The sequence below is a fragment of the Plecotus auritus genome, assembly GCF_963455305.1.
Source record: "Plecotus auritus genome assembly, chromosome: 6".
NCBI classification, from domain to species: Eukaryota; Metazoa; Chordata; class Mammalia; order Chiroptera; family Vespertilionidae; genus Plecotus; species Plecotus auritus.
The window spans coordinates 105,451,538-105,475,288 of record NC_137773.1 but is presented as its reverse complement, the minus strand read 5'-3'; the positions used below and the strand labels follow the sequence as shown (position 1 = coordinate 105,475,288).

General features: G+C 39.7%; 1 protein-coding gene across 9 annotated transcripts in view; it reads left to right on the top strand.

Annotated features, from left to right (window-relative positions):
* The window catches only part of HNRNPM (heterogeneous nuclear ribonucleoprotein M), a 48,505-nt gene that overhangs the window by 13,026 nt on the left and 11,728 nt on the right, over positions 1–23,751 (top strand). For 3 of the 9 annotated variants that reach the window (XM_080671994.1, XM_080671993.1, XM_080671991.1), the window contains exons 3-11: positions 9,048–9,141; positions 10,877–10,915; positions 11,033–11,068; positions 11,767–11,920; positions 12,753–12,802; positions 15,096–15,156; positions 19,196–19,297; positions 20,957–21,001; positions 21,439–21,516. In XM_080671994.1, coding sequence (XP_080528120.1) covers positions 9,064–9,141; positions 10,877–10,915; positions 11,033–11,068; positions 11,767–11,920; positions 12,753–12,802; positions 15,096–15,156; positions 19,196–19,297; positions 20,957–21,001; positions 21,439–21,516 — 643 coding nt within the window. In that variant the 5' untranslated portion in view covers positions 9,048–9,063. Of the gene's footprint in view, positions 1–7,994; positions 8,048–8,943; positions 8,963–9,047; positions 9,142–10,876; positions 11,069–11,766; positions 11,921–12,752; positions 12,803–15,095; positions 15,157–19,195; positions 19,298–20,956; positions 21,002–21,438; positions 21,517–23,751 lie in introns of those variants that run through there. The other 6 variants (XM_080671990.1, XM_080671988.1, XM_080671992.1 and 3 more) reach the window with 4 other exon arrangements.

Below are 23,751 nucleotides of genomic sequence, written 5' to 3'. Positions count from 1 at the left end.
TTTCTTTCCTGATTCTTGGCCCTGCTGGTGGCACTCAGGGCTAAAGAGATTGCTCAGCCCTGGTTTAGACAAAACTGTTGATAGAGAACAATTTGTCTAATGCCTTGAGGTCTCTCCTCACCCCACACCCCCAAGGGAAACTGAGACTCAAATTAACTCTTAAATGCAGGTTTGTGTTTTTTTTTTGAAGGACTGAAAGGCATTGGGTGTTTTTTTTTTTTTTTTTTTTTTTTAAGCATTCATAATGAAAAGAGATTTGAGCTTGATTTGTCAAATGATTAACATTTCAGTGACAGATATGCCACTTGGATAGGTTATTTTGGTATGCGTATGGTGCTCCCAGCATTGGGTTTTGAAAATATAAATGGCCCACTGCCATCATTATCCCATCTTTCAATTTGACCATGACATGCACTAGGCATTGGAACTTCTTTGTACAGTTATGTATGCTGTTCCCATGTAGTATTACTCCAGATAACATAGATGGAAAATGTTTTGGTGTGAGATTTGTTTTCCTGCCTTGATCAGCCAAATCATTCCTGCCAATGCTCCTAGGGCAAGAGTGAAGTTTCTTCTTTTTGTCTGAAGGGCGTGTCATGTGGCATCCCAGATGCAGTGTTCTTGGTTTTTGGGACTGCTGCTTCAATATAAGTTGAGAATTTCTGTACGGCAAAGTTGGGTCTCATTCGAATTAGTTTTTGGAATATCCCCAAATTTGTGTTCTTGTGATTTGGTTGAACCACTGAATGGATACTTCCATTGATAATAAGGTATAGTAGTTCCAAGAACCAGGAATGTGGCTTTGAAAATGCAGAATTTTGTAAGAGATTGCAGGCCAAATTATTTTTTCACTTTAAGGAGTGTGTGAACCAGTTTTGGGACATGATGGTTAAAGTAGGTGACATTTTTACTGCTTTACCATTCAGTAATTCAGTTTTGGAAGCCTTAAAGCTGGTAGCAGCAGCAGCCATGACGTTTCTGGATGTAGAAGCAGTTCACCTCAATTTCCTATTGAACTGTATTAAGTGTGGAGCCAGCCTGGTGGTTTATTTGGATACTTCCAAACTGGTTCTCATATTCCTCTGGCATACTGCTATGAATGCCCTGGCTCAGCCCTTTCAGTGTATTTTTGGTGGTGTAATTTAGAATTACAGGTGTGCAGTAAATTAGTTATTTTTAACAAACCTTAAAATGTTCTTGTTTAGATCTCCCCTGTACAGGTTAAATTACTTTTCCATTTAATTAAATTATTAGCTATGTTATATTGTGAATAAAGGATTCATAAGAGTAAGGTAATACTTTTTATGGTAATGCTTACATACAGTATGTGAACTCTAAAAAAATTTACTGTTTGCATACATATGGCTCCTTAAGAAATGTTCTTACTCTTTTTATTGTTTTCAAAAAACATCTATATTTTTTTAAAATAATATTTTTATTGATTCAGAGAGGAAGGGAGAGGGAGAGACAGAAACATCAGTGGTGAGAGAGAATCATCAATCTACCTACCCACTAGGGGTCAAGCCTGCAACTGGGGCATGTGCCCTGACTATGACCTTCTGGTTCATAGGTTGATGCTCAACCACTGAACCACACCATCTGGGCTCATAATATTTTATTCATGTCTTGGTATATCAAAAATAAGTTTACCAGGTATATCGGTTAATAATGGTGGATTTTGTAATCAAAGAAAACACTATAATTTCCAGAGAAACATCAAAGTTGCTTTATTCAACGTAATGTCCATCGCTGGCTACACATTTCCCCCATCTTTCAGGTAATTTGTGGATACCGTCCCAATAGAACTTTTCTTGTTTTGAGGCAGACCATTCAGAAACCCAATTTTCCACTTCTTCGTATGTTTTGAAGTGCTGCTCAGAAAGTGTGTGTGCCATTGATCAGAACAAGTGGTAATCTGAAGGAGCAAGGTCTGGTGAATACTGTGGGTGGGTTAATACTTCCCAGGCAAGATCTTTTAACGTGTCTTTAATGGTTTTGAAGTGTGTGATGGTGTGTTAGGAAGCAAAATTACTCTGCCGTGTCTTCTGGCCCATTCTGGTCATTTCACAATCAAAGCATGGTTCAATTTGATTATTTGTTGTCAGTAGCGATCAGTATTAATGGTTTCACCTGGTTTTAGAAGCTCATAATACACCACACCTTTCTGATCCCACCAAACGCAGACCATTGTCTTCTTTCCGAAGCAATTCGGCTTTGCAGTCGATGTTGATGGTTGACCTGGATCAACCCATGATTTTGTGCATTTGGGATTCTCAAAATAAATCCACTTTTCATCACCAGTCACAATTGGGTGCAAAAAAGACTTTTGTGCCATTAAAGCAACATTTTACTGATGACTTTACAATTTTGCATTTGTCTTTTGTCCAGTTGATGTGGCATCCATTTTCCTTCCTTTTAAAATCTTTCCCATTGCTTGTAAACGACCGGAAATTGTTTGCTGAGCAACGTTTAATCTTTCTGCAAGTTGTTTTTGAGTTTGACACGCATCTTCATCCAATAATGCTTGTCATTGTTGGTCTTCAAACTTTTTCGGTTGACCTGGACGTTATTTGTCTTTCACATCGAAATCATCACTTTTAAAGCGTTTAAACCAGCGTTCACAAGTATCTTGAGATGGAGCATGTTCACCATAAGCTTCCCGAAGTATACAATAACTTTTTCTTCAAAATAAAGTAATGAATTAAAACTTACTGCAAATGCTCTTTTTTTTGGTATGAAATTTGACATTTTTAAGGGTAAAAATGTGTTAACACCTTCAGAAAATTTGACATAAAATTTTTTGAAACTTGCTGTCAATACAACAAAATAGCATACATATCAAATGCATTTATATCAACATATGTGTAACTCCATCTATTGAAAAAAATCCACATTATTAACTTGTACACCTAGTAAATAGTTATTTGAAGTCTGAAATATTTATGTGAAATCTGTTGCAAATATGTTTTAAGGTTTTTGAAGACTTGTTATTGCACAGGGAAGGAAAGTCAAGGGTAAGTGTCTGAGAGACACATCCTAAAAGCATTAGTCGCAAAATGATCTCTACTATGAGCACAGCAGAGATTTGGGCTGTCATAACCCACTCGCTCTATCAGTCTGCATTTTAAGAGTCTCTCCCTGATGAAATTGTCCTGTTTCATTAAACTAGTGGAATAATTTGTCCTCAAGATCTGAATAATGTCATATCATTGCAGCACCGTCTAATTGCCACCTCTCAGAATTAAGGTAGCAGCTCTGAGATGGCAGGACAGGAGCTTTCTAAGCCTAATCATTAATCATGCCTGAGACTGCCTCACGCACCACTCCCTAATTCCCTGTTTTTCCCCTTCTTTGACATCAGTGTATTTTATAGTACTCGTCTTGAATTTTAGCATTTAACAACATTCTGGAAGATCGTACTAATAATTCATGTATTATGTGAACGGGCCACTTTTCCCCTGGCTCTTTCAAAACCCTTTGTGGGATCACAAAGCTTGTTTGGTGCCCAGTTTTTTTTGGTGGTACTGTCATGAAATCAACATTGCTGAATTTTTGCTCACCCCCACAATATCAGTTAGAGACATGAATTAAAGCCTTTCACAGTCCTTAAAATTGAATGCCCTCTTTCCCTGAGCTTTCCCCTCCCTGTTCTATGGGACACAGGAAAGGTTTCTATTGTCCTTCCTTTTGACCATGCTTATTTATTTATTTTTTTAATATATTTTATTGATATTTTACAGAGAGGAAGGGAAAGGGATAGAGAGCTAGAAACATCAATGAGAGAGGAACATCGATCAGCTGCCTCCTGCACACCCCCCACTGGGGATGTGCCCGCAACCAAGGTACATGCCCTTGACCGGAATCGAACCCGGGACCCTTCAGTCCGCAGGCCGACGCTCTATCCACTGAGCCAAACCGGTTTCGGCTGACCATGCTTATTTTTTATGGAGATGCCGCATGGGGAAAAAAATGGCAGCTCTGAAGATCAAATTATTACTGGATTAAAAAAATTTTTTTGAGAGCCAGTGTAATATGAAATTTGGAGATAGCCAAACCAAGTTTGAGAGTGACTTAACGGTCTCAACAGCTGTCTAATTAGGATACACATCTTAAAGTGTCCATAAGGACTGGGCAAATAGGTAAGATTTCTGTGAGCAAAAGATTATCTTGGGTATTTTAAACTTAAGCAGTGTTGTGCTACATTACTGGGAAGTCCTGTGTAGATGAAGAAAGCTTGTCATGGGGCTGCTTGTTCTCCTGGCCTAACCTGGGAGCGAGCAGGACTGAGCTGCAGCAGCAGTTAAGCACAGAGCACAGTGTGAGGAAGAAAAGGAAGGTCAGTGATTTAGTTTACTCTCAGTCAATCCCAAGGTTAGCAGCAGTCAGTTTAACTTGTAAGCTAAGATTTTGTTAAGCACTTAATCCTTCTATTTTTATTTAATGCATCACTTCAAGTAAATTTTAAATTCCAGCTAACACAAAACTAAGGCCCAGAGGGCATGTGTAGTCCAGTAGAAGTTCTCCAGTGCCTCTTTGAGATGATCTTCATGGAGGCTCTATGGAGCAGAACTTATTTTCAATACTCTTCTGCTGATACCACAGAGTCAGAAAGAAGAATGGGCTCAATCACTTTCTAACTTGTCTATAAATTAAGTAATCACTGTGTAGAATAATTATTTTGCCATATATAAGAGAAACAAGCTATAAATATAAACAACCTATATATGTGCCTATATACATTAAACAAGCCTTTCAAATTCAAATATGTATTCTATGCACCCTTCCATTAGAGTGTCTACCTTATGAGGTGAATATGTTTGATAACATGCCCTGGTCTCCTTCCCCCCTTTAAATTATAGGCCTTTTTACATATGAATTCTCTTCAGTGACTTGGACCTCTGTACTCCTCTATTTTTTTTTTTTTTTTGGTCCATTTCAGATTGAGCAGTAAATGAAAACACAGAAACAAATACTCTTTGTTGTAAAAATGCATTCAGAAGTGTTAAATCAGAGTAGCTCCAAGGACTGCCTAAATTTTGGTTTGTTCATCCCTTTAACCTCCTGGTACCTTTTATTCTTGAGGCAATATATTTTTTTTGTCATTTTTTTTTCTTCTTTCTTGAGACAGTATTTTTAATAATTCACATAAATGTTGGTAAAAAAATGATTTCTTGGAGCATTTTAAAGTAAAGGTAGGTGATAACATTTGGCATTATTAAGCTTTTCAAAGTTATAGTTTTTTCCTGCAGATATTTTGATATTTAAGCTGCAATAGAATTTGTCTTAGCAGTCTCCTCTTGGGATTACATCCATGTTCAACAGTGGGGGCGAGGAGCAACAGTAATTTTCATTAATACCCGTGAATTCCATTTTTGTGACACTGTTGCTACGGCTAATTTATGAACTCTGCCTTCAGTTCTGTGATCTGCACTGGTTGATTGGTTCTTTCATTTATTTCGTTGAATATTGCTAGATAGATAGTTAACAAATTTTGCCTTCAAAGTTTTGTTGATAGTAGAATTGACAGGTCTTGCTTTATTTAGTATTTAGAGCTAAAAGATCAGTAGTCTTTTACAGGCTTTATTATTATCTTCCTATAGGGAAGTATAAATTAGCATCTGTTTCAGAGCCTGTGAGAAGCTCTGCAGCAGTTGCTAATTGATGATCCTTGGGAACAGCACTGCTCATGCTAGAGCCACAGTGACTGCCTCACTTATGACTAAACTGAGAGGAGGGAGGGTTAGTTTAATGTAATTGCGGCGGGGGGCGGGGTGGCTTTTTAAGCAAATTTTTTAAGCAAAGGATTGAAGGTTGGGTGTGTTTCATCACTAGAATGTTAAGTGTGAAAAGTCCTAATTTCTAAACCTGGCTTTTGTTAAAATGGTTATGACCATGGAGAAAAGTTTGGTTGGGACTTACTTGGTTTCTAGGTTGCAATGACATCTTTTTGATAAAGTGCCTTTATGGGCACAGACTAGAAACTGTCCAAACGCAACAGTATTTGACTTTTGACAACAGTTACAGTTGTCCTTGAGTTAGATATTGTGATTCTTTTATTTATTTTTAAGGTTATTAGGCAGTAGTCACAGTCATAGCTCATAGCAAATAAACTTGGGTTCTCTATTCATTGGCTTGACACTACTTGGCATTTTCATTTAAGTGGAGACAAGGGCTGTTGGTCCTCAAATGGCTGCTGCTATTGAAAAAAAAATGGCTCTTAACATGGTTTCAGGAATGGCCACAACTTTTTTGGAATTGCTTTACTTTTGTATGGGTGAAATAAAGACAATTTGTATTACTGTCCCTTGTCTGTGGTCATTTTTCAGTTTGCCCCTCAGGAGTATATACGCCACAATGTTAAATTTACTGGTTGCTCCTGTTTCCTTTCTTCGTCTCTGCACTGATTTTCCTTCCTGTTTTGTGTAAAGTCCTGGTTTGGTAAACATTTCAGGAAAGGACAAGGAAGGCAAGGCTGTAGACTTAACCTTTGAACACTTGGCTTTCTTGGTGTCAATGCCATCCAAATATATTACTAATAAATATGCCTTTCAAATTGTTAATTTAAAAAAATAATTTTATTTTACATTTAAATATCTCCTTGCAATATTTTAAAATCTAATAATTATTTTAATGTTTTTTGAGCAAAGGAGGTAGGATAGGCAGGACTTGTTGTGGCCATTAGGAGGGTTATTTTTACTCTTGTAGTGCTAAACCAAACTTGAAAACAGTTGGAGAAGGCTTTACCATTATAAAAATAATACTTTAAAAAATAGCCTGTTTAGAGATTTTCTCCAAATTAACCCTTTAAATTTCTGTGTGCCATCTTCAAGTTCAGCAGCCATTTTAATGGTTGACTTGATGGGTTTTAACATCTGGTCTTGGTGGTCATGAATTGGCAATCCAAACCTTTAGGAAAATCTGCAGAACCTTTTGAAATGCTTTGTTTTTCCCCTTTTGTGTAGATTAGAAGTAAGTGAGTCTGTTTAATTGTTTAGTTACAAACTGAGTTCCTGGGTTTTTGTTGTTGTTTTTATTTCAAAGAGGAAGAGAGAGAGAGAGAGAAACATCAATGATGAGAGAGAATCATTGATCAGCTGCCTCCTGCACACCCCACACTGGGGATTGAGCCTGCAGCCTGGAAATATGCCCTGACCAGAAATTGAATTGTGACCTCCTGGTTCCGTAGGGCACGCTCAACCACGTAGCTATGCAAGCCAGACCAAACTGAGATCTAAATTTGCATTTAATATGTATTCTTTATTGAGGAAGTTGAGAAAGCAAGAATAAAGCCTGGCTTAATTCACTGGTGAGAATCCAGGTGCTACTCTGGTTTTGTGATTGAATATTCAAACATCCTACTTCTGATAGTTGTTTGGCCCACTGCTTTGTGCAGGACCAGCTATAGAATTGGTGGGGTGTAGAGCAAAAGGAAAATGCAGGTCCCCCCTTGTTTAAAAATTAGGAATTTCAAGACCACAACAACAATATTAAACCAAGCACGTGGCTCTTCTGATTATGCAGGTTGCTCACCCATGTAGCACGCAACACCGTGTGTAAGCCTTTGAGCATATACACATCCTTGATATAGCCTTTGAGCTCAGTCTAGTGGCTTTGCAATTTGTGTGCTGTTTACTTGCTTTCACCAGTAAGAGTGTATGTGCAAAACTTCTCCCTTACCCAGAAAGTGAATCACACAGACTTCTTTCCTATAGATTTGGATTGCCTCTAGTCATGAATGAGAGGTCCAGACAGGGAAATTGATATGGAAATCTGTTTGTGGTGGGAGGAACATCAAGGACATTGTTAATGAGTTTCACCTACCTTTACTGCACACCTGTAATGCCTAGTTCTGTGGTTTAGAGAATATGGAGTGTTTCTGGGCTTTCTTATAAGGCAGAGGCTCCATACAAGGTTGCTGATGATTGTTCTAAATTCCCATTGTTTTCTTGGCTTTTCTCCCTTGGTTTATGTGTCGTCTGGAAACTGATTTGTAGTTGGTGAGGTAACATACGTGGAGCTCTTAATGGACGCTGAAGGAAAGTCAAGGGTAAGTGTCTGAGAGAATTTCTTCTGTGGATTTACTACATGAAAAATGTAACTGTATGGTGGCGTGGAATCGAATGAAATCAGGAAGGCAGTGAGTGCTCATGTTATAGTAGCCATGTTTGATTTTGCCAAACATTTGAGTGGGGTGGGAAGGGATTTGCAAACGGGAGTCCTGCTTTTCCAAATGGCTGGCCAAAGAGCTTTTTGGTATTCTGTTTGGATGCCCAATTTTGATAACTGGGGACCAATCGTAGCATTGTCTCTTTGTTAACAGAGGAATTGGCTGTGTGTGAATTATGCATGGAATTTTAGCGGTGGTATATTAATGTAAAACGTGTGTTCTTGTCTAGAAAATGTTACTCTTGGTTGTTTGCTGAATTTGAAAGTTGTGTGAACCAAAGATTCCGAAAAGATTGCCTTTTTGCCAGTAAATTGTAAAACAAATATTTAAAATCTGAACGTTTAAAATTGGCCTCGTTTAAAGAGAAAATAAACTTTTCTGTTGTGCAATAGAATGGCTTAGAATAATCAAAAGGATGAGCTCAGTTTATGGAAGGGATGGATTTAGGAGGAGTATGGTAAGGAATTGATTGAGTACAGAGGGAAGCAGATCTAAAGTTTGTGTGATTTCTTGGAGAACCTGAATTTAGGTCTGCTTATTATAACTTCAGCAACTCTAGTGCAATGCTGGTAATGTGCAGGAAAAGGAGGTAATAAGGAGCCCAGCTTTTAATAAGGAATGCTAGGCAAGACACTTCTGTCAGCTTCCTCTTAGAAGGGTTAATTAAAAACAACAACCTAACTTTGTTACATAAATCATTTTTATAACTGTCATTGATATTTACTATTTTTTTCTTTTCTCTCCCCCTTTCCTTGCTCTTCTGATTGGTCTGTGGCTTCTTCCAAAGGGATGTGCGTAAGTATTGTCTACTTACTTATTGGCAATTGAGCCTTCTAAGTTGCAGGACTGGTTTCACTCATTTCCTTTTGACTCTTCTTAGCGTTGTTGAATTCAAGATGGAAGAGAGCATGAAAAAAGCTGCCGAAGTTCTAAACAAGCATAGTCTGAGTGGAAGACCACTGAAAGTCAAAGAAGTAAGCGCTTAAAACACTGGGTATCGTTTGTAATTGTCAAGTTGTCACACCATTAGGAATTAGAAAAAGACAAAAATAGTCCTGGGCTATGTTTTATGGAGCAGGCCAACCTGTTGTTGTTGTTTTTCTTTAATATATGTTTGTTGATTTCAGAGAGGAAGGGAAAGGGAAAGAGAGATAAAAACATAAATGATGAGAATCATTCATCAACTGCCTCCTGCAAGCCCCCCACTGGGGATCAAGCCTGCAACTGGGGCATGTGTCCTTGGCTGGAATGGAACCTGGGACCCATTAGTGGATAGGCCGAAGCTCTATCCACTGAACCAAACCAGCAAGGGCCAGCCTGTTTTGGTTTTTATTTCAGAGAGGAAAGGAGAGGGAGAGAGAGAGAGAGAAACATCAATGATGAGAGAGAATAGTTGATTGGTTGCCTCCTGTACACCTCCTACTGGGGATTGAGCCCGCAACCTGGGCATGTGCCCCTGACTGGAATCAAACCCGGGATCCTTGAGTACGCAGGCCGATGCTCTATCCACTGAGTCAAACCGGCTAGGGCCAACCTATGTTTTTAATGAAAAGGGTCAATCACAGGCTTCAGTAGTCACTTCTGTAAGAACTTTCAATTAGTGGCAGAGTATATCCTGAGTGACTGCTGCCTGTCTTCTAACATCTGTGATCTTAGACCAGTCTGCCTTGTGTTCTCAGAGGCATTCAAACCAAACCTGTGATTTTCTGTTGTTTTTAAAGGATTCTATACCTGTAGTTTTACCCCTATTCTTGGCCCTCCTTTTTTCTTTTTTAAATTGAGTTTGTCATGACTCAAATCCTCCTTCATATATAATCCAAATCAAATACCTTCTCTCCCTTGAGGAATAGGGTTTGTTGTGTTTATTTTATTTTATTTTATTTTATTTTTATTAATCTCTCCTTGACTTTTTTTCAATCTTCACTTGAGGATATGTTTTATTGATTTTTACTTGGAGAGAGAGTAAGAGAGAGAGAGAGATAAGAAACATCGATGTGAGAGAGAAACATTGATTGGTTGCCTTACATGCTCTCCAACTGGAAAATAACCCTCCACCTTTTGGTGTACAGGATGATGCGCCAACCACACTGGCCAGGGCCCTCCTTGACTTTTTTTAATCTGTTCTTCTTGGAGGAAGATCAGTATATTCAGAGCTCAGGGAGGAAAGTGTGGTAAGGTTTAAGTTCTCTTGTGTGTTGAAGGTGAGACAGAAAAAGGCAGATTTCAAGAATACCAGAGCTTCAAAGACCTGTCCAGACTTTACACAGGAGTCAGATGCCTGAATAATGTGAAGGATAGTGATCTAGATGGGTGTTTTCAAACTTTTGGAAAATTCACTTATGGGGTTAGCAGGAATTACAAAATCCCATTGAATTAGTAAGAGTCAGCTATACCAAGCATTGTGAAGATCTGGGAGTTCTAGATTATGTCAACTAATTGGGTCACCTCCCTCCCCCTTTATTTTATTTTATTGTTTACTTAGTTCATTTGAGAGCTAAATTTTACATCTTTCTTTCTTCCTTGTTCCTTTGGCTGGGATTCTTCCTGGCCTGGTGATTTAGTTGATTTGAATTTCTTGTTAAAATTTTTGAGAAATGCTTTCCAAACTACCTCTCAATTTCTGAAATTTTGGGGATATCGCTTACAGTGCAAGCGTGCGTTTAGTTGCCACTGGGTCAGTTAAATGTAACACTTCTGTGCTCGTTTTAGGATCCTGATGGTGAACATGCCAGGAGAGCAATGCAAAAGGTGATGGCTACGACTGGTGGGATGGGTATGGGACCAGGTGGCCCAGGAATGATTAATATCCCACCCAGTATCCTAAATAATCCTAACATCCCAAATGAGATTATCCATGCATTACAGGCTGGAAGACTTGGAAGCACAGTATTTGTAGCAAATGTAAGTAAATGAAACAGTGTCTGAAGTAGAAAAAAAAATCAGAATTTTATGAAACAGTCTTATCAATGTGTTATAAAAGTAGGTTTGATGTTTGGGAAGAAAAACTGATGAGAGGATTATGTTATATTCTTCATCTATTTTTAAAAACCAGCCTTGGGATTAGGCTTTGTTCCCTAATGACCACTGCAGTCATAAGTTACAGGTTTGACTGTGGTCCCATGGGGGTGGTGGTTACTGGTGTTTATTAAAAAAGCGGTGGCTGAGTCTGCATTCATGGTGGGTTTATTTAGGTGCAAGGTGAAAAAGTTTCTGAGCAGAGATTATGTACTGACACACTCCCTTTTGTGTCTGGGATAAATGGTAATGCCTTTGTCATTTGCAAGGGGAAATATATTTTATAAAAGAAAGTGTGGGGGGGGGGGTGATGACATTCAGGGTTTTTTTTTTTATTTAAAGTTTAAATAAAAGCATTACTTTGAAATGTATGGTGATTTAAGCTGTTCCTCAGAGAAGAAACAGTAAATGGCAATTAAGGCCAGGTGTTATAATCCTATTTGGGAAATTTTACTGCAGTCCATAAGTTTTTGTGACATTTTTCTAATGCTGTCTCCAACCAAAGCATGTTGCATGCATGTAATACAAAGGATGATTTTCATAAGATGTCTACATTGAGATTTTCTTCCTCCTTCCTTGATTAGCTGGATTATAAAGTTGGCTGGAAGAAACTGAAGGAAGTTTTTAGTATGGCTGGTGTGGTGGTCCGAGCAGACATTCTTGAGGATAAAGATGGAAAAAGTCGTGGAATAGGCACTGTTACTTTTGAACAGTCCATTGAAGCTGTGCAAGCTATATGTATCCTTTTATTGGATTTCAACTCTTGGGGAACAGTTTGTCTAAATGTTATGTTAGTAATATAGGCTTGTGTGGGGAAAGTGGTTAACTTTGCATATTTCTGTTTCCTGAGTGACTAGAGGGAATGTATTTCTGTGGAATTGGAAAAGTTCTCTGTAATGGAAGTGATCTAATCCTGTGTAGATAAAAGGGCTGGTTAGAAAGTAGGCACATTCCCATAAGTGGTCTTTTCCAATGATTTCTTTTTAGAGGAGTCTGATTTGAAATGGGAAGCCCAGTGAATGTGCCAATGGAGGAAAATTCGGTTATTTCACATATAAGCCTTTGCAGGGCCCTATTTCCAGTGGATTGACATCATTCTGTTAGAGGCATTTCTCTCTCACCGTAGACTGCTTACCCTAGAGTTACATTTTTGTAGCCACGATGGAGACTATAGGAACAGTCACTAAATATAGGCAAGACTGTCAATGAGTATTTTGCCCAGAAAACATGGCACTTAAAAAATGTTAGGATAACTGGCTCATTGGAAGCGTACGGAAAACTGATGCGAGTGCTTAAGAGGATGGTTTGATGAGAAGTGTAAAGTTGTATGAATGAAGCTCTGCACCTAAGTTGCAAGCTGAGGTTTACTTATTTCCCCCTTGAATGAGCTTTATTTATTGTTCCTTTTATGCTGACTTGAGAACCAAATACAGTTACTTGAAAGTGTATGAAGAATCAAAATCACTCTTCATTACTAGAGGGACTGGTAGCATTTGGATTGTTTTTCTCATCTATTTCTTTCCGTGCATGTTTTTAGAATTGTAAGAAATTGCCTTAATTTTAATATCAGCTATGTTTAATGGACAACTGCTATTTGATAGACCAATGCACGTGAAAATGGTAAGTTAATAGGATCTTCCAAAATACACTCAAGTGTAGCAAAAACATAGGATTATTAATAGTGCACACACAGTGTGCCACAAGAATTTTTAAAACATGCAATACCTATTTATTTTTACTGAATTTATTGGGTTGCTACCCTATATAATAAAAGCCAAATATGCAAATTGACCAAACGGCAGAATGACTCATCACTATGATGCACACTGACCACCAGGGGGCAGATGCTCAACACAGGAGCTGCCCCCTGGTGGTCAGTGTGCTCCCACAGTGCACTCCCACAGCTAGCGAGCGCAGCCGTGGTGGCAGGAGCCTCTCCTGCCTCCGCTGCAGGCAGACATCCCCCTTAAGGGTACCGGCTTGCAAGAGGGCGCAGGCCGGGCTAAGGGGACCCCCTCACCCCACCCCCAGTGCAAGAATGTGCACTGGGCCTCTAGTTTAATAAAATTATGTAAGTTTCAGGTGTACAATTCTAGAATACATCTAAAACCTGATTATATAGTAAGGGGCACTGAACTCTTCCCTTATTTATTTTTTAATTTACCTTTATTGTTGAAAGTATTACAGATTTTGTTCCCTCATTAACCCCCTACCACACTATTTTGTCTGTGTCCATGGGTTATGCATATATGCATGTAAGTTCTTTGGTTAATCTCTTCCTGCCCTCCCCCACCCCCTTTCAACAAACCTCTTCCTTTAGATTGTCAAATAAAAAAATGACAACAGCCAACACAACAGTAGCTGTTTGGTGTGAATGAATCAAAAGTGTGCCTTTTTTTTTTTTTTTTTTTGTCAGATTGGTGAAAAATACATTTTTTGGCATGCTGCAGAATTTTAGTAATTATTTTGTGTGCCATGAAATGAAAAAGGTTGAAAATCACTGGTCTAGGTTAAAATAGTGAGCACATTTATGACAGAAATAACCTTTGTTCACGCAGCTCTCATCCTATCCTATCCTGTATAATAAAAGCCCAGCAACTGAACGACCAGTCGTTTTGATGTGCACTAATCACCAGGGGGCAGACGCTCAACGCAGGAGCTGCCCCCTGGTGGTCAGTGCGCTCCCACAGTGGGAGCGCCGCTGGGCTAACCGGGATGAGCAGTGCTCCCACAGTGGGCCATCCCTGCAGGCCACGCCACCACCAGTGCACGCATGCAGTGCACCAAGCCTCTAGTTTCAGATATATTATTCTTTGCATAGTTGGCTGATTGACAGGGTCAGGAGATCAGTTGAGTATCCTGCTTGAGCAAGTGATCAATTTTAAGGAATGATTACATACCCTGGGTTTCCAGTTTTCAGTATGTGTTAGTATTATATCTGTTGTGAACCTAATTAAGTCTTGGGTTCAGGCAGCCTTTAAAGTTCTGTTGAAGTGCTTCAATATAGCCTTGCTATGGCTGTGCCAAAGACAATGGTTTAATACAAGCATGATTAGAACGTGGTGAGGGCAAGGTAGTTAGCACTCACATTCAGGAAGAAAATAAAAGGAACTATAGGAGTTTGTTTTTTTTTTAATTCAGTTTTTAAAAAATAGATAATTGCTAAGGGGGGGACATCTGTAAGACTCAACAATAAAGATTTTTAAAATTTCTATACAAGCAAAAAAAAAAAATTGGTTCATGTGTTTTCAAAAGCGTGAAAAGGGTAATGTAAGTCTTGCTTTTGCTTCATATCTAGGTCCTGTCCATCCCCACAATATACACCTGAGTGTATATTTTAATCCTTTCCTCTTCGCAAGAAATACTCCTTTTTTTTTTTAAAGATTATTTTGGAATTTAATTTTTGTATTGATTTTTTTTTTTTTTTTTAGAGGGCGAGAGTGGGAGAAAGGTTTATTTCACTTTTTATACATTTATTGGTTGATTTTTTAAAAAATATTTTTTTAATGATTTCAGAAAGGAAGTGAGAGGGAAAGAGATAGAAACATCAATGATGAGAAAGAATCATTGATTGGCTGTCTCCTGCACAGCCAGCACCCCAGGCATGTGCCTTGACTGGGAACCGAACCATGACGCTTAAGCACTGAGCCACGCCGTCCGGGCAATTGGTTGATTCTTGTATGTGCCCTGATTGGGGATCAAACCCCCAACCTTGACGTATTTGGACGATGCTCTAATCAACTGAGCTACCCAGCCAGGGCTCCATGCTTTTTTTGATACTTGCATGGTATTCTATAGTGAGGGTGTCTCATTATTTATTAAACTAGTCATCTGTTGATGGGTGTTGTTTCTGTCTTTTGCTGTTGCCAACAGTCTTCTAGGAATACTGAGATTTATTTACTTTCTCTTTCAGGATGAGAGGGCCTTACCAAAGGGAGATTTTTTCCCTCCTGAGCGTCCACAACAACTTCCCCGTAAGTGTCTCATTTATTATGGTTGAGATTTTGAATTTGATTTATATTAACCAGAAAACTACAATTACTCTTGAACTTGTGCCATGTTATCCTGCAGTACCTTGATCATTCTTGAAGAAAATGTTCAAAAAGGTGTTTTTGTTTCCTATAGAATTTTTCAGGGTGAAAAATGAGCAGAGATTCACATCTTAGTTAAGATTTTTAGGATTGTTTTGTGGCGAGACCTGCTAGCTGTCCAGGATATAGAGAATGTATTTTGGGCATTTTGAAGAGTGTCCTAGGTAGAGAGGGAGGAAGAAGCCAAAATCACAAAGGGAATTTTTCTTTCTTTCTTTCTTTTTTTTTTTTTTTTTTAATTGATTTCAGAGAGGAGGGGAGAGGGAGATAGAAACATCGGCTGCCTCCTGCACGCCCCCTATTGGGGATCGAGCATACAACCCAGGCATGTGCCCTGACCAGGAATCAAATTGTGACCTCCTGGTTCATAGGTCGACACTCAACCACTGAGCCACTCAGGCCTGACGCAAAGGGAATTTTTAAAGCTATACTGCACTTGGGTCCAGAAGAGATTGGTTATCACCATATGACCTTGCAGTTCCAACCCTAGGTACATTCTCAGAGAATTGGTTACCACCAATTCTCAGAGAAGTAAAAAAACTTAAATCCTTACAAAAGTTCATATGGATGTTCATACATAGCAGCTTAATTTTAGCTGGTGAGTGGGTAAGTACAATGGTAAATCCATACAATGGAACATTACTCAGCCATAAAAGGGAACAAAATACTAATACATGTTATAGCATGGCTGAGACTTCTACCAACACACTAGCCTGGGTCTGCACTGCTGATTCCCTAACCTCCATGCTACAACAGGCCCTCACTCCCACTGCTGTCTGTGCCAAGACTCAGCTTTCCCCTTTGGGCTTGCCATAGGAAGTGCCGGATGATTCCATCTATAGGGAACATCCAGAACAGGTGAATCTGTAGGCAGAAAGTAGATTAGTGGTTGCCAGGGACTGGGAGAGTGACTGCTAATGGGGATAGGATTTCTTTTTGGGGTGATGAAAATGTACTGATTTATATAGTGGTAATTGCATAACTTTGTATGTACTAAAAAGAACTGAGCTTTACACCCTAAATTGATGAATGTTATGGTATGTGAAGTGCATCAATCAAAATTTTTATATAGGGTTATTTGCAATATCCAGGTTAAAATTTGTGCTGCAACTGGGAAGGCTAGTTGATAGGTCACTGCATAGGTGGAAATGGCACACATTAGTGAAGTCCGGCACTTCATCTGGCAAGCCCACAGGGGTAAGCTGATCCTTGGCACAGACAGCAGTGGGAGTGAGGGCCTGTTGTAGCATGGGGGTTGGTGAATCAGCAATGCAGACCCAGGCTAGTGTGTTGGTGGAAGACTGGGAAGGATGGTATGGTTGAGGGTGGGAACTGCTTATGCTTTGCTAGGAAGGACTTCCTACCAGATAAGGCAGTTGGGGTGGGGCTGTTGGAGTACCAGTCAGTGCCTACAGTCTGGAGCAGTGACTTAAGTTTCAGGTCCAGCCCTCAGAGACTAGAATGCTAACTCTTGAGTGCTTTTGCAGTTCAGGGTTACAGAAGCATATTAGAGACATATTGAGGGGAGGTCAATGGCTTCAAGAATAGGAATTGGCTTATCTGTTGAATGTTAATATTTATTGAAGGACCACATTTCTTTTGTCATAATCAATGTGATCATTTGCAGTGGTCATCCAGGGTCAAGGGGGGTGGCTCTTGTTGACTTTCTGCAGGGTGAGGGGGGTGGTACTGAATGGCAACTTTGGCAGGCAGGCACTGGGCCCCAGGGAGCCCATTATCCATGGCTTTTTGGTCTCTGAGCACATTTCAGAGGGTTGACTTGAAAGTCTTCAGTGATTAGGGAGTAAGTAACCTTGGTGATTTCCTGCTACTGTTTCTAGTAATTTAAAAACAGAGGGATGTTAATCAGAATAAATACTTAGGAGCTCTGTCAGGTTTTTTTTGTGGGGGGCGGGTTGGGGAGGTGACATTGGTTAATAAAATTATATAGGTTTCAGGTGTACAGTTCTATAATCATCATCTGTATATATTGTATTGTATGTTCAAAACCCCCGGCAAGTCTCTTTCCATTGCCATTTATCCCCTCATGCCCTCTTTTATCTCCTCCCTCCCCCTTTCTAATGAACCTTTTTCCATTTAAAAAACAGTTGCCTGGCCGAAACCGGTTTGGCTCAGTGGATAGAGCGTCGGCCTGCGGACTGAAAGGTCCCGGGTTCGATTCCGGTCAAGGGCACGTACCTTGGTTGCGGGCACATCCCCAGTAGGAGGTGTGCAGGAGGCAGCTGATCGATGTTTCTCTCTCATCGATGTTTCTGGCTCTCTATCCCTCTCCTCTCTCTTCCTCTCTGTAAAAAATTAATAAAATATATTTTAAAAAAATAAAAAAAAATAAAAAACAGTTGCCTGTTCTTGGTTTAAGCCTCAGACCATGGTCAACTAGAGCACTGCAAGTGTCTTACACTATCTCAGGTATATTTTATTGAGTTTTTACAGAGAGGAAGGGAGAGGAATAGAGAGTTAGAAACATTGATGAGAGAGAAACATTGATCTGCTGCCTCCTGCACACCCCCCACTTGGTATGTGCCCACAAAACCAAGGTACATACCCTTGACCGGAATCAAACCTGGGACCCTTGAGTCCGCAGGCTGACCCTTTATCCACTGAACCAAACCAGTTAGGGCTTTATTATTTATTTAAAAATATTTTTATTGATTTCAGAGAGGGAGAGGAGAGATAGAAACATCAATGATGAGAGGGAATCATTGATTGGCTGCCTCTTGAACCCCTCTACTGGGGATTGAGCCTGCAACCTGGGCATGTGCACTTGGCCAGAATTGAACCCAGGACCCTTCAGTCTGGAGGCCGGTGCTCTATCCATTAAGGCAAACCAGCTAAGGTATTTTTTTATTTTATTTTTTTAAGAGAGGAAGGGGGAGAGAGAGAGAGAGAGAGAGAGAGAGAGAAACAAACATTGATAGAGCGAAGCATCTATTGGCTGCCTCCTACACGCCCGTACTGACCAGGAATCAAACCGTTGGCCTTCTTGGGGTCTGGGACGATGCTGAACCAATTTGAGCAACACCAGCCAGGCTATTTTTATTGATTTTAGAGAGAGAAACATCGATTGCTTCCCTCCTATATGTGCCCCGATTGGGGATTGAGCCTGTAACCTAGGTATGTGTCCTGACCTAGAATCAAATTTGCAGTCTCTTGGTGTATGGAATGACTCTCCAACCAGCTAAGCCACCCAGTCAGGGCAAACCTTGTTTACTCTTTTGAGACCAGTCTGTATTTTTGGGTCCCTGTTTGTGTAGCATGTGAAGTTGAGGGTAGGCTGGGTATCAATCCATGGGTTTGGAAGCTTTGTGGGTAGAGATTGGGAGGTGGAAGTGGGCATATTTGTCACACTTGCCACCCAATGTCTTGAGTTGCCCCCATTTTTTTTTTTTTTTGTTAATCCTCACCCTTTTCCGTTGCTTTTTTTTTTTTTTTTTTTTTAAGAGAGAGTAGAAGGGGGGCGAGAGAGAAACATCGACTGGTTGCCTCCCATATGTGCCCTGGTTAGGGCTGGGATCGAACCTGTGATCCTTAGGTGCTCAAGGTGACACTTTAACCTTTGAGCCACAACGGCCAGGGCTTGAGTTGCCTATTTATTTAGGGAAACAAATAGGTTCTCACAATTTTTATTGTGTGAGCTGTTCATAGTTCTCTGTAACTTTCAAGTGAACTGATTTTTAGTTGCACCTTTTTACATATCACAAACTCTAATCTGTAAAAGGTTAAGCCTTAAAAAGGAGAGCTCTCACGTGTACCACTGTTGAGTTACGAATTAGAACCTGTGTTTGTTGTAGAGGTGGGTGGAAATGGAGCTTGACAGTTATGACTTTTTTTTGCTGTTGAGAGTCATGGTTTATTCTAAGTTAGTTGAATTTACACTTCTGATTTTCTCTTTTCCTTTCAGATGGACTTGGTGGTATTGGCATGGGGTTAGGACCAGGAGGGCAGCCTATCGATGCCAATCACCTAAATAAAGGCATTGGCATGGGAAACATAGGACCTGCAGGTGAGAATTACAGTACACTGTAATTATAATATATAATTAAAGTAATTATTGAGATAATTGGACATTGAGTAGTTTAAAAGGAATGAAGATTTAATTGGGACAAAGTTCCCTCTTTTTTTAAAAAAAAGCCTTACCCTAGGATATTTTTTTCTGATATTTAGAGAGAGAGTGGAAGGGAGGGAGGGGCGGGGAGAGAAGAACATAGATGTGAGAGACACTGGCTGGTGCCTCCTGCACATGCCCTGATTAGGGCCAGGAATCAAGCCTGCAACCGTTTGGCCCACAGACTGGCTCTCTAACCACTGAGCAAAACAGCCAGTGCCCCTGCTTTTTTGTATTTTTCCTGAATTGATTCCTTTGCCTCCTAAAGCCATCATACCTTAGCATTTTATCCTTGTATAACCTTCTGAGCTGACATAGTTAAGCTATTCAATAAAAGGAGGCAAGCCAGAGGGTTGGTCTTGCTCAAGGTCACACTATCAGTTAGTGACAGAGACTGTAGGTCTCTTGATCATGGGACCACAGCGCTGCCACAATCTACTACTCAGACCCCTTGGGCTCAGGCGTTGGTGTTGATACGGTTTCTAGAGGTAGAGGCATTGATGGATGCCAAAAGGCCTGGGGGCCTCAGTACATGACAGCGTAGTTGTTGTAAGCCATAGGACATGTGATGCACAGTTTTGTTTTTGTTCCAAGAAGATAAGAAATAGCTAATGAATAAAGGTTTTGGCATGTAGAACAAACTTTAAACTTAGCATTTTCATTTCTGTGCAGTGAGGCATTTATATACTATTAAATATTTTTATGACTTCAGACTTAAGTCTGTCTTTCTTGAAATCTTTTGAATTTCAAGATGGGTGCACCTCTACCTTGCTATTATCAGTTCTGTATATCCCTTACCTTTCAGCTTAAACTCTGGGGCTTAACTAAGGCCTGGGCCAACCCCTCAAAGTGGCTCTACTAGTCTGACCACCACACCTTCCTGCCTGACACCTAAGAGGAAAGGCAGCTTGGGTTGGGGGAGGGAAGCCTCAGTGTTATTAGGAACTGCTTTATACTTAGAGCAAGAGTGGGGAATGTCCGTCCAGGACCGTATAAGGCCCTCGAAATCATTTGGTCTGGCCCTGCTAAGGCTTTCGGGGTGAGTTAATTAAACGCTTGACCAAACATAGCAAGCTAATTTTTCAGTTGATACTTTTGTATGGCCCGTGAATGATGTTATAATATACAAATGGCCCTTGGCAGAAAAAAGTTCCCCACCCCTGACTTACAGAATTTTACCTTTCAAAGAGATTTTTAAATATACTTCTGCTCCCTAAAATAAGCTTTTAATGAATGTTACCTAGTCTGTATCTTATAATTAGATTTCATGTTCAAAACTGTCTTGAGCATTTAATTAAACTATGTGAACCCTACATAAGTTTTTAGTCACATGGTGATTATTTTGTTAAAGGCTTAAACACTTTTTTGGGAATGTGATGGTTTGACAGTTGAAATGGTACCTCCACCGTCTCCCCTTTTCTTGACAATTAAAATATATTCATAATCAGTGCTATTTCTACATTCGTTGGTTTAGAATTTCTTGTGTGTGTTGTGTTTTTTTTAAGTTCAAATGTTACTGCTTTGACATTTTAATTTGCATTGACTTTTCTTTTTAAGGAATGGGAATGGAAGGCATAGGATTTGGAATAAATAAAATGGGAGGTAAGAAATTTAAAATGAAGTACAGATGTATGAATGCTTTTAGTTATGGTTTTCTCTCTTTTTTCCTATTTGTTTCTCTGAAGCCCTGCATGAAATTCTTACTTTGACTTAAAAAAAGTTTAAGTCTTGAAATGAACTTGGCTTTTGGTTCTGGGTTTCTTACTTACTGGCTCTATGTCTTTGGGCAAATCACTTCATGTCTCTGGGCCTGTCTTAGTGATTCATGGAAGGGGTGGATCAGATCAGCTTTTTTGAGGGTGCTGATTTTTAAGCAAGAAGCACTAACATTTGTTTTTTCTAAAAGTCCATAAATTTGGTAAGCAAGTTCCTGGCAGAAAATAGAATATGCCCAAATGAAACTTTTGAAAACCATTTTTTTTCCTAATCAGTCTAAGCAGTCTCATAGGGATGGTGCTGAAATGTGAATTCTCTTTCAGGCATGGAGGGTCCCTTTGGTGGTGGTATGGAAAACATGGGTCGATTTGGATCTGGGATGAACATGGGCAGAATAAACGGTAAGACAAGTGTTGCCTTCCTGCTTGCCTCCTTCCTGCTTGCCTCTTGCTTTTTGCTGGCAATTGGGTCTTGTGTGACCTTTAGGCAGTAGACCCATTTTTAATACACTATTCTCCCCTTCCACTTTTGTACCAAATCAAATGTCTTTGTATTGCCTTAAATATCAGTAAAACCATAAGTTTGTATTTTAGAAGCTAGACATAATGGTAGGTAAGTATTTACTCACTTAGTCACTAAATTCTTGAGACGTTCTGTGTTCTGAATCTTCTCCAGTAATAGTTCAATAAAAATTTAAAGCTATCTTATTGCCTGCAACACTAGCAAGCATCATGTAGATAGCTGTGCTTATGTTTTGCACCCTTTAAAATGGTCTCCAAGTGTAAGGGATTGGTTTCTTCAGCATTTTTGATGAAGTTCATGTCTCCCCTAGAGTGCTGAACTGATGAGTTCTTGATCATTTGCCCTGATGATTCTTGAGTTGTAAGCAGAAGCATTAATTTAGTTTTTACATAACAAATTTTTGTGTACTATCATTCAAATCTTACAGCCCTTCTGACCTCTTAATAGAACTATAATGATAATATTAATTATAATGACAGTGTGTTGTGTCATTTAGTTTTTTCAAGAACCACATGATGTGTAGGTACTCTTATCCCCATTTGAGCAGAAACTGAGGCCCAGAGAGTGACTTGCCTAGGGTCACATGGCTAGTAATGGTGGAATATGGACCCGGGCTTTCTGGCTCCAGAGTCTGGCTCTTTAATATGCTGCAATCCTGCCTTTTTAGAATTGCCCCTAGCACTAGCTTCAAGCAGCCCCCCTCACTAGGCAGGGCTGTTGAGTGTGCCGTGAGAAACCTGCAATCTGTCTTTTTTAAATCCTCTGGGTGTTGATAGACTCTGACCTCGCCTTTAGGAACACTGCTTCCTTTATACACATAAAATTCCTTGGAATAGAAAGCCATTAAGGATCTGAGGTTAAACCTTTCTTTGCTGGTCTGTAGTAATGGATAATGGGGATATATATAGAGCAATCATATCTTACTAGGATAGACATCAGATGTCAACTGGAAAACGATGTTCCTGATGAATAAAGTGTTCTTCATGAGGTACCTTGTTCTACATGGTGGGGAAAAAAGATGTAGAAAGGCCCTCACCATGAGTTAGGAACGAAGGGACAAAGGTCTGTGTTGCCAGTGTGTTCTCAGGCTTGCCTGTGGCTTATGTGTGCATGGGATTTTTAAGAAAAAAGTTGGAGAAATTTGGCTTGATAAAGTATTTATTTAGAGTAGTTGAGTCATTAGGGGATTTGGGTTGTTTCTCTGAGTAGACTGAAATGATGTAGAAGTAGTTGGGAACAGTGGACGCTGTGCTGAGCCAGATGGACAAAGTCCTTGATGACCTGGCAGCTGGAATGCCGCAGTTAGTTTTGAGTCTGGTGATTAAAGGTTTAAAGTGCTGATTCTCATGGAGAGTCACAGTGGAGGATGTGTTCTTAGGTTGTGTTCTTGGATGTTCTGAGGTATAGATACTTGAGTCCACCTCCATTCTCTACAGTAGAGAGCAGACTTTTCTTTTATTTGAACTGTGTTCTAATTTGGTGGGATCAACTCTTGATCCCTTGGAGTGCTGGATCCAAGGAAAGTTTTAATCACTAGGAAAAAATTGAAGATGTTTCTGATTTAATGTTTAGTTGATGACTATAATGCATATACTAGTATTACGGTCACAGGTGCTGATAACATTAGACAGATTAGAAATTAATCAGATTTTTTGGTCCAGTCAACCAGTAGATTGTTAAATCTTGATAGAATGGATGTAAAAAATTTTAATTGAAAGATAATCACATATCAAATAATGACTGATTTGATGCAGTATTTGGCAGTGAAAAATCAATCTCTCTCTCTCTCTCCCTCCCTCACTCTCTCTCTCTCTCTCTCTCTCTGAGTACATTGGACTTCACACAGGGTTTCCTGGATTCTGTGGCCTGTTGACAGTTGGGAAGATTAGTTCTGAGGCCTTTGCCAATGCATTAATGCCTGCATATGATTTTCTTATCTGAAAAGGCGTGGGTGCTGCCTTCTTCATAGGCTTATGATAGGGATTAAAATAGTGTTGGAGAGCTCCATCTGTTATAGGCCACTCTGGGATTTCTTTTCTGCCCACCAGACACAGGCTTGGACAAGTTACCTAGATTTCCAGCAGATAGCATGCCACCAATCTATGGGATTCATT